Source organism: Aegilops tauschii, chromosome 2 (assembly GCF_002575655.3).
Source record: "Aegilops tauschii subsp. strangulata cultivar AL8/78 chromosome 2, Aet v6.0, whole genome shotgun sequence".
In the NCBI taxonomy this organism is placed as follows: domain Eukaryota; kingdom Viridiplantae; phylum Streptophyta; class Magnoliopsida; order Poales; family Poaceae; genus Aegilops; species Aegilops tauschii.
In genome coordinates, this window is record NC_053036.3 from 13192770 (window position 1) to 13204334 (window position 11565).

At 45.6% G+C, this 11565-nt stretch overlaps 1 protein-coding gene across 1 annotated transcript; it reads right to left on the reverse strand.

Annotated features, from left to right (window-relative positions):
* Positions 1–1088: 1088 nt before the first annotated feature.
* On the reverse strand, positions 1089–7302 carry LOC141040612 (uncharacterized). Its single transcript, XM_073506725.1, has 3 exons — positions 6659–7302; positions 6154–6282; positions 1089–1829 (listed from the first exon to the last, which is right to left on the reverse strand). Exons 1-3 carry the CDS (start codon positions 6974–6976, stop codon positions 1089–1091), a joined length of 1188 nt encoding a protein of 395 aa, XP_073362826.1. The 5' UTR covers positions 6977–7302.
* Positions 7303–11565: the final 4263 nt, after the last annotated feature.

Consider the following 11565-nt stretch of genomic DNA (forward strand, 5'->3'; position numbering starts at 1 on the left):
TCTACAAAAATTGTAACAATGGAACACATATGAGAGAAAGAATTGGGCATCATTTCTATTGAATTTTGGACAGCACTTCAATTGAACTTTACACAGGAAAACATCAAATATTGACAGCCAAATAAGGAAATTTTGCATAGCATAACACTTACCACTTTGACATAAAACTGAGAAAATGTTGACAGCCAAACAATGACTAGTGAAAACCACATAATACAAAGTTCATAGTTCATCACAGGTTCACAACAACATTGGTGAAAGTGCATGGTTCATCACAACATCATTCAAGGTCCATAGTTCACCACAACAGCACACATAATTCGAAGTTCATCACAACAAAAGAAATGGCACGAGATGATCACGTTGACCTGAACAATCCACATGAGAAGATCATGTAGACATCCATCTTCAAAATAGCAAGAGCAACACCCACATGGCGAATATCTACATGTAACACAGATTTGTAAACTTGATATTCTCAATATGTCAAGATAGGAAAACTGAGACATGTAAAAACATTAGTTACCAATTGTTGTCACCCCCCACATCAACAATATTGGGCAACTTGATATTCTCAACATCGTCCTCCTCATCTTCATCCCTCTCCTAATTATTTGTAAGTTAGCCACATACAAGAAATAGACAGAAATCATAGAAGAAAAAGATAGGAATCATACCACCACATTGAAGTCCTTGTGAGAACCTTTGATATAACTAGCACCGCACAACAAGGCTTCCACCATTTCTGGTTTCAAAGAACTCCTGTAGTCATCTAAAACCGCACAAGTAGACATATCTAAGTTCAAGCATAGGATGACAAGTTGACAAGCTAACATCCAATGTAACAAGTAGACATAGCTAAAACTCTTCCACCCGTGCTGAAAGTTGATTTCGAAGACACGGCGGTAGCCGGCACAGTCAAGAACCTCTTTGCCATCATTGCCAATACGGGGTATCTAGGTGCATTCACCCTCCACCAATCAAGAAGATTGAACATAGGATCCATTGCCTCATTCAAGTCATCTAGATAGTTTCTAAGCTCACTTTTTGATGGTGTTGATGAAGTGGCTGATAAGAAGGACTGAAACTCACAAATCGGTTGTCAGACTAATGAAGTCCACATCCTTTAGGGCAACTTGAAGCAACTCCCTTTCTTTCTTGAAAACCCTCATGCATTCAGCTCTTATTGCCTTCCTTCCAATGGGTTGATAGTTTGGATTCAAGCACTTCATGAGAATGTTGAACCATTTATGTTCAACCATTCTAAATGAGTACTCATGGACGCAAATCATCTTTGCCATGACCTCCTTGATGAGGTCCTTATCATACTCAATGCACCGGACTGCTGGACCACTTGTTGTTGCATTGGTTTTTCTAAAAAATAGAGTAGCTTGGATGAGATCCCTATTAACCTTGTCCTTGTAATTCTTGCATGTGTCCATATGTCTTCCCATGGATGAGGTGCTTCCACCTTGGACATATGCATATTGATTGTCACAATAATTACATTGTGCCTTCAACTCCATCAAACCTTCTTTCGATGGCACCTTTACCTTATTAAAGAAGGTCCAAACCGCCGACCTCGACCTTGAAGGAGCTTGACCTCTTCGCTTCTTGGCACTCTTTCGTTGCACTTTTCTTGCTTCATCCTCACCCGAACTAAGAAGTACGGTTTCTTGCTCTTGAGGCGTAGGACCAAGGCCTAGACCATCCTCGGACATGTCATCACCTTGGAAGGCTTCTTCTTCACTATCCACAAACCCATCTGAATCTGATTTGTCACCAACCCCAGGTGGCACCTCAAACAAAGTATCTTTCTCTTCCTCGCACTACTAGGAAAATGGCTATAGATGGAATGGCCACTAATGGCGCACCAGACATGTGGTGCGCCATTGCTATATAGCAATGGCGCACCATGTGCTGGTGCGCCATTAGTGTGAAAAACACTAATGGCGCACCAGACAAACGGTGCGCCATTAGTAACAAATTTTTTATTTTTTTATTTTTCCAAACATACTAATGGCGCACCAGGACACAGTGCGCCATTACTAGTTCTAACTAGTAATGGCGCACTAGCCACATAGTGCGCCACTACTATATATTTTTATTTTTTATTTTTTTGCAAAACTACTAATGGCACACCAGGGAACAGTGCACCATTACTAGCGATCCCCCTCCATCTCGATCGCTATCCCACCTCGCCAGATCCGGCCCCCCTCGCCGCCGAGCAGCCCCGCACCCTCTACCCCGCTCCACCGGGCGCCGCCGCCGACCCCCCGCACCCTCCCCCGCTCCACCGCCGCCGCCGACCCACCGCACCCTTCCCTGCTCCACCGCCGCCGCCGACGACCCACCGCACCCTCCCCCGCTCCACCGCCGCCGACGACCCACCGCACCCTAGCTCCCCTGCTCCACCGCCGCCGATGACCCACCGCACCCTCCCCCGCTCCACCGCCGCCGAGCACCCCCCGCACCCTGTTTTTATAAAAATTATTACTGTTTTTATAAAAAATATTACTGTTATGATTTAAACAAGTTTCAACATATTTAAACACAAATAAATATCAAACAGCATTTTAAATGCATTTTTTATAAAAATTATTACTGTTTTTATAAAAAATATATTACTGTTATGATTTAAACAAGTTTGAACATATTTAAACACAAATAAATATCAAACAGTATTTTAAATGCATAAAAAAAATTGGGGAGCCTGGGAATCGAACCCAGGACCTCCTAGTGTGTGTGCTGCGTGCTGACCAGTCGGGCTAGTGGGCGTGTTCTAATGGAGATAGGGTTAGGTGGGATATAACCTGACCAGTCGGGCTAGTAAGTAAAACAAAATTCTAATGGCGCACCAGGGGGAGGTGCGCCATTAGAATCGACGTACTTATGGTGCACCAGGGGGAGGTGCGCCATTAGAATTTTTATACTTGTTCCCCTCACACTGTCGCCTCCCTCCCTCCCTCACTCGCCAGATCCCCCACTCCTCGACCCCAACCGTACGCCGCCGCCCCCTTGCTCCGCCCCCTCCGTCCGCCGCGCCTGCACGCCGGCGAGCGCGGCCCCGACGCGCCCATCCCGCCTGCCCCTGCCGTGCTCCGCCACCGGCCCCTGCTCTCCTTCGACCGCAGCGAGCGAGGACCCGGAAGAGCTCGGATCCCGACCGCGACCCCTTCGCCGACCCCGACCCCGACCCCTCCGGCGACCAGGTACCTCTCCTCCTTCCTCCTTCCTCCCTCTCTCCACCATTCCCCATTCCCTCCCACCTGTCCAGCGCCGACTCCATCACCATGGACTGACTCCCTCGCAGTCGAGATCCGCCCCGTCGACGTCTAGCAGCCCAGCTCGACCTCCAGCCACTCCAGCTCCCTGGTGCGCCAAAAAGGTGGCAGCTCGTAGCCTCGTACATTGCTTTCAGTATGGGTGTAGAATCTCTAGCAAATAGTTCACTAGTATAACAACAATGGTCATTGTTTAGTATTTGGCACTTCTGTTTAGGTTAAAACAATGTTATTTTTTTGTTCTTTTGCAAAGATTAGAGTGCAGCAGCCCTGTAGATTGTGATTAATTACTATATGATTCAGTTCTAAATATTTTGTTTTATGATCCCAGTGCAAAGGAATTCATATTTTAGTTTACATCTGTCTATGTAGTGTGTTGTGAAGGCCAAGTTTGAGAAGTGGTGGTGTCGCAGAGCAATCCTCTCCCTTGACAGGTACAATGTCCACTCTTCCACATGTCTTAGTTTTTTTAATGCAATTGCTTCATTGCCATATTACATCATTAACTGTTATATATTCCAAATCGTGCAAAACTTCAATAGGGCAAACCTTATGTGATGATACAGGTTGTTAGTTGCTACTAGAAAGTGTTGAGAGATATTAAAGCGGTGTAACAATTGCTGTCGGGTTTAGCAACTGATATCTTCTTCATCTCCTTTTGCACTGCTTACATGTAAGGTATTGTAGTTTAGGTGCTTCTTTCACCAGCTGCAAAACAATGCAGCTGGTGCTTGATGCATGTGTTAATGCTAGTAAGCTCCTGTTATGGGTCTCAAGCATGAATGTACCCCAAGATTTCTATTGGAACTGGACATGTGTTAATGCAATTAGGTGCTTCTTTCACCAGCTGCAAAACAATGCAATTTCATACGTTTTCACCAGCTGCAAAACATCATAAAAATACCATTAGGTACTTCCGTAAACACAAAAATAGAAACAATGCAAGACATGGCTTGTCTCTGATCCTTTGTTTTCTTTTTTCATTGGTTGCATTTTGATCCTAAATGTCAATCAATAAGTCTATTATTAGGAATCAGCAAAGTTGATTATCTATTCTACATAATTTCTAATCTGATGTTTGCATTTCCTAACTGTAGCATTTTTTTCTCAGACCAAGGCAAATGAAATCGACTAAAGAAAGAAATAGCATTTACCAATTACCACTAACCATGGCACTAATGTTTCACCTTAGATCATATGTTGTTCTCTGATACACATGTGGGAAACCTTCTAAACAACAACCTATTAATGGTAGTTGTTCTTTGTATTGTGGAATACATCGCATGTTTTATAAATTGGGTCAGATGTATAATTAGTCGATGTATAATCCTGGTACTAATTGGTCTCTTCTGCTGCTTATCAGAGATGGGGGGAAGCAGCCACCGCCGCTCTGCCTCACCGGAGTACGAGTTGGATGCTTTCGAGTTCTTCAGTATCATACTTGGGACTTCAGTATCAGCCACGAGGCAGGTATATAAAACGAGAGATCTCCCCTTCACCCATCTCATTATGATAACTCTGTTGTTTGCTACATCACTCCTTGTCCCAAATTGCAGAGGCTGCCTGACACTTTTATGAACATGCTGGGTGAAGATCCGCCACATAATGTGAAGCTCCGACAGGCCGACAGCGGGGTTCGCAGGCTGTGGGACGTGGAGTTGGTGATCGAGGAGGGCCACATGTACCTGTGCCGTGGCTGGGAGAAGTTCTACAGTGCCTACGACCTACGGACCGGGTACTTTCTTCTCTTCAGGTACGACGATGACGCCACAATGCTCATCGTGAAGGTTTTCAACACGGCTATGTGTCGCATGCGCTACACTGACGACGAAGATGCCAGTGCGTTCTGCCTCTTCTTATTCCTCTACATTTGGCTTTGTCTCACATCGATTGTTAACGGCCATTGTTGCATTTGGACAGGCAATGGGAGCAGCAGCAGCGACACTGGCTACAGCCAAAGCAGCAGCGATTATGGTTGTAGCAAAAGCAACAACGATTCTGGCTTTAGCGAAAGCAGCAGCGATTCTGGCAGCAGCAAAGACAGCAAGAAGGATGATCCGGACTGGAGTGGGGGAGAAGAGGAGCAGAGTGGGCCGCTGCAGGATGACGATGGGCATCAGGCTGAGGATGACCTAGCGCTGGTGGTGGCTGACCAAGGGCAAGATATGGTGGTGGCTGACCATGGGCAAGAGATGGTGGTGGCTGACCATGGGCAAGAGATGGTGGTGGCTGAGGATGACCTAGCGATGGTCGTGCCCGTCCTGCCTGAAGGTGGCCTCGCGATGGTGGTGGTGCCTGACAATGACCACGCACCGGTGGTGGCGCCGGCGATCCCACAGCTGGGCGACATGACCACGCCAATTGTGGTAGAAGACTACATCCCACAGCTGCCTCCACCGCCTCGCCGCTCTTGGCGCATCAGGCTGAGGAAGGAGAAGGAGAAGAACAATGAGAACTGAACTATGTGAAACTTTTGTAATATGGTGTTGGATGGATAACGATGTTGGATGAACAATGTGAAACTTTTGTAATATGTAACGATGGAACTATGTGTTGGCTATGTATGTATATATGATGAAACATGTGTGTTGGATATGATTGTTATATGGATGCTTGTTGTATATATATGTGTTGGATATCTCATATGTGAAATAGTGACCTGAGATTAAGAAAAAAACGATTTTTTTTAAAAAATGCTACTAATGGCGCACTTCCATCTGGTGCGCCATTAGTATACCAGTTACTAATGGCGCACCTGTGGGATACTAATGGCGCACCCGTGGTGCGCCATTAGTATACCAGATACTAATGGCGCACCTGTGGTGCGCCATTACTAAAATATTCTAGTGGCGTGGTGCTAGTGGCGCACCAGTAGTGCGCCATTAGTAGGCAAAACTGGTGCGCCACTAGTAAGCCTTTTTCTAGTAGTGTCGTCCTCCTCCTCATCCTCTTCCACCTCTTCATGATCCTCCTCCGCTTGCTTATCATGCTCCATTGCCTACCACACAAAAACAATACACATGAGCTTGGACACACATATATTTGACTTATGGATAGCAAAAACAGCACACACATGAGCTTGGACACACATATATTTGACTTTTGGATAGCAAAAATAGCAACACACATGAGCTTGCACAAACATATATTTGATATTTAGATACCAAAAAGAGCACACACGTGAGCTTGGACAAACATATATTTGACATTTGGATACCAAAAACAGCACACACATGAGCTTGCACAAACATATATTTGACATTTGGGTACCAAAAACAGCACATATGAGCTTGGGCACACATAAATTTGACTTTCAAAAAGCAAAAACAGCACATACACAAGCTTGCACAAATATATATTTTGCACGTACATACCTGCGAAGATGTAGCCTCCCTCTCATAGTAGTTTGCGGAGCCGGAGGCAACGGCGATTCCGGCACGCACGCCAGCGCCGGTGGGGTCAGGGAGACATCGAGGCGGAGGTTTCTTTTTTACCCTATACAACAACTCAGCGATTGGGACATTGCTGGAATCATTTGTCAGCTTCCTCGGCAGCCGTGTAGTAGCTGCTGCATTGCCCTTCCCATTCCCCTTCTGCATCCCCGAGACCGGCAACTTTCTCTTCATAATGGAGTCCAACGTCCTCTCTTTCTCCTTCTCCTTCCCACTCGCATTCCCCTTTTGCTTGTCCATTGTTGCAACGATAGGCGTCTGCACACATCAGCAAACAACAAACAGTCAATCATCAACAACAGTAAACTAATTAGACATGGAGTCTATGTAATTTTCCAGCAAGTAGATTTTTTTTCAAGCTGCTATGCTACAGCAAGTAGATCATCAACTAGTTCATCAACAACAGAAAACTAATTACACATGGAATCAATGAAAATTTTGATCTATCCATCCATTCTGCCCTACAAGTCCATCCATCCATGATCCATCCATCCGTTGCTGCTGCATCTAGCTGTAACAGACTACAATACATCCATCCATGATCCACCCATCTAGCCCTACATCTACCTGACTACGTCCATCGATCCATCCATCCATCCACCAGATGTGTACTAGTGCAGTGAAGGAAATATGCCCTAGAGGCAATAATAAAGTATTATTTATTTCCTTGTATCATGATAAATGTTTATTATTCATGCTAGAATTGTATTAACCGGAAACATAATACATGTGTGAATATATAGACAAACAGAGTGTCACTAGTATGCCTCTACTTGACTAGCTCATTAATCAAAGATGGTTATGTTTCCTAGCCATAGACATAAGTTGTCATTTGATTAACGAGATCACCTCATTAGGAGAATGACGTGATTGACTTGACCCATTCCGTTAGCTTAGCACTCGATCGTTTAGTATGTTGCTATTGCTTTCTTCATGACTTATACATGTTCCTATGACTATGAGATTATGCAACTCTCGTTTACCGGAGGAACACTTTGTGTGCTACCAAACGTCACAACGTAAATGTGTGATTATAAAGGTGCTCTACAGGTGTCTCCAAAGGTACTTGTTGGGTTGGCGTATTTCGAGATTAGGATTTGTCACTCCAATTCTCGGAGAGGTATCTCTGGGCCCACTCGGTAATGCACATCACTATAAGCCTTGCAAGCATTGTGACTAATGAGTTAGTTGCGGGATGATGTATTACGGAACGAGTAAAGAGACTTGCTGGTAACGAGATTGAACTAGGTATCGAGATACCGACGATCAAATCTCGGGCAAGTAACATACCGGTGACAAAGGGAACAACGTATGTTATTATGCGGTCTGACCGATAAAGATCTTCGTAGAATATGTGGGAGCCAATATGGGCATCCAGGTCCCGCTATTGGTTATTGACCGGAGACGTGTCTCGTTCATGTCTACATGGCTCTCGAACCCGTTGGGTCCGCACGCTTAACGTTACGATGACAGTTTTATTGAGTTTTGATGCACCGAAGGAGTTCGGAGTCCCGGATGAGATCAGGGATATGACGAGGAGTCTCGAAATGGTCGAGACGTAAAAATCGATATATTGGATGACTATATTCGGACTTCGGAAAGGTTCCGAGTGATTCGGATATTTTTCGAAGTACCGGAGAGTTACTGGAATTCGTATTGGGCCTTAATGGGCCATACGGGAAAGGAGAGAAAGGCCTCAAAAGGTGGCTGCACCCCTCCCCATGGTCTGGTCCGAATTGGACTAGGGAAGGGGGGCGCACCCTTCCTTCTTTCTCCTTCCCCCTTCCCTTCTCCTACTCCCATAAGGAAAGGAGGAGTCCTACTCCCGGTGGGAGTAGGACTCCCCCCTATGGCGCGCCTCTCCCCTTGGCCGGCTGCCTCCCCCTTGCTCCTTTATATACGGGGGCAGGGGGGCACCCCAGAGATACAACAATTGATCCTTGAGATCTCTTAGCCGTGTGCGGTGCCCCCCTCCACCATATTACACCTCGATAATACCGTTGCGGAGCTTAGGCAAAGCCCTGCATCGGTGGAACATCATCATCATCACCACGCCGTCGTGCTGACGAAACTCTCCCTCAACACTCGGCTGGATCGGAGTTCGAGGGACGTCATCGAGCTGAACATGTGCTGAAATCGGAGGTGCCGTGCGTTCGGTACTTGATCGGTCGGATCGTGAAGACGTACGACTACATCAACCGCGTTGTGTTAACGCTTCCGCTGTCGGTCTACGAGGGTACGTGGACAACACTCTCCCCTCTCGTTGCTATGCATCACCATGATCTTGCGTGTGCATAGGAAATTTTTGAAATTACTACGTTCTCCATCATGCAGACACCTACGGCTAGGGTTTGGGAAGTTCGAACTACATGACTACATCCATCCATCCATCCATCCATTGATCCATCACATGCGTACTAAGTTCAGAGAGCTGCTGCTAGGGATTGGGATTTGGGAAGGAAGGAAGTACCTGCTCCGGCTCGTCACGTTCCACGAGAAACCAGGGGAGGCGCGTCCGTCTACGTCCGGTGTGGTGAGGAACGGTCGCGCCGCCCGTCGCCGTCGGTGCCGAGTTGGCGAGGAAGCGCGGCGTCGCTCGTCGCCGTCGATCCAGATTTGCGTGGCGAGAGAGAGGCGAGGCGGCGCAGAGCAGAGAAAGGGAGAGACGAGAGACTGGCTGTGGTTGCTCGTGCCCTAATGCGCTAGCTATTGTGATCGATGGTGGAATTGGGCTGTGCCGCAAGCGAGCCACCGAGCTGGACCGGCCGAAACTCGGCTCGGCTCGGTCGCGAAACGAGCCTGTTTTCAGACCTCGGCCCGCTCAATAATCCTATTGAGCCGAGCTGTAACGGGCCGAGCTAGAGCGAGCTTCGGGCCGAGCCGAAAAGCTCGCTCGTACGTCCAGTCCTAGCTACGAGTGAGAAGTTCTCATCGTAGTCAACTCCTTGAACTTTGTCAAAACATTTTTCGACAAGTCTAGCTTTGTAGATAGTAACACTACTATCAGCGTCCGTCTTCCTCTTGAAGATCCATTTATTTTCTATGGCTTGCCGATCATCGGGCAAGTCAACCAGAGTCCACACTTTGTTCTCATACATGGATCCCATCTCAGATTTCATGGCTTCAAGCCATTTTGCGGAATCTGGGCTCATCATCGCTTCCTCATAGTTCGTAGGTTCGTCATGGTCAAGTAACATGAGCTCCAGAACAGGATTACCGTACCACTCTGGTGCAGATCTCACTCTAGTTTACCTACGAGGTTCGGTAGTAACTTGATCTGAAGTTACATGATCATCATCATTAGCTTCCTCACTAATTGGTGTAGTAGTCACAGGAACAGATTTCTGTGATGAACTACTTTCCAATAAGGGAGCAGGTATAGTTAGCTCATCAAGTTCTACTTTCCTCCCACTCACTTCTTTCGAGAGAAACTCCTTCTCTAGAAAGGATCCATTCTTAGCAACAAAGATCTTGCCTTCGGATCTGTGATAGAAGGTGTACCCAATATTTTGGGATCCTATGAAGAAGCACTTCTCCGATTTGGTTTCAAGCTTATCAAGTTGAATCTTTTTCACATAAGCATCGTAGCCCCAAACTTTAAGAAACGACAGCTTAGGTTTCTCGCCAAACCACAGTTCATACGGTGTCATCTCCACGGATTTAGATGGTGCCCTATTTAACGTGAATGTAGCTGTCTCTAATGCATAAACCCCAAAAACGATAGTGGTAGATCGGTAAGAGACATCATAGATCGCACCATATCTAATAAAGTACGGTTACGACGTTCGGACACACCATTACACTGTGGTGTTCCAGGTGGCGTGAGTAGTGAAACTATTTCACATTGTTTTAACTGAAGGCCAACTCGTAACTCAAATATTCGTCTCCGCGATCGAATCGTAGAAACTTCATTTTCTTGTCATGATGATTTTCCACTTCACTCTGAAATTCTTTGAACTTTTCAAATGTTTCAGACTTAGTTTCATCAAGTAGATATACCCATATCTGCTCAAATCATGTGTGTAGGTCAGAAAATAATGATACCTGCCGCGAGCCTCAACACTCATCGGATCTTATACATCAGTATGTGTTATTTCCAATAAGTCAGTCGCTCACTCCATCGTTCCGGAGAACGGAGTCTTAGTCATCTTGCCCATGAGGCATGGTTCGCAAGCATCAAGTGATTCCAAAAGCCCATCAGCATGGAGTTTCTTCATGCGCTTTACACCAATATGACCTAAACGGCAGTGCCACAAATAAGTTGCACTATCATTATTAACTTTGCATCTTTTGGCTTCAATATTATGAAAATCTGTATCACCATGTTCGAGATCCAACAAACCATTTTTATTGGGTGTATGACCATAGAAGGTTTTATTCATGTAAACAGAACAACAATTATTCTCTAACTTACATGAATAACCGTATTGCAATAAATATGATCTAATCATATTCATGCTTCAACGCAAACACTAAATAACATTTATTTTAGGTTCAACACTAATCCCGAAAGTATAGGGAGTGTGCGATGATGATCATATCAATCTTGGAACCACTTCCAATACACATCGTCACTTCACCCTTAACTAGTCTCTGTTCATTCTGCAACTCCCGTTTCGAGTTACTACACTTAGCAACTGAACCAGTACCAAATACCGAGGGGTTGCTATAAACACTAGTAAAGTACACATCAATAACATGTATATCAAATATAGCTTTGTTCACTTTGCCATCCTTCTTATCCACCAAATATTTGGGGCAGTACCACTTCTAGTGATCAGTCCCTTTGTAGTAGGAGCACTCAGTTTCAGGCTTAGGTCTAGACTTGG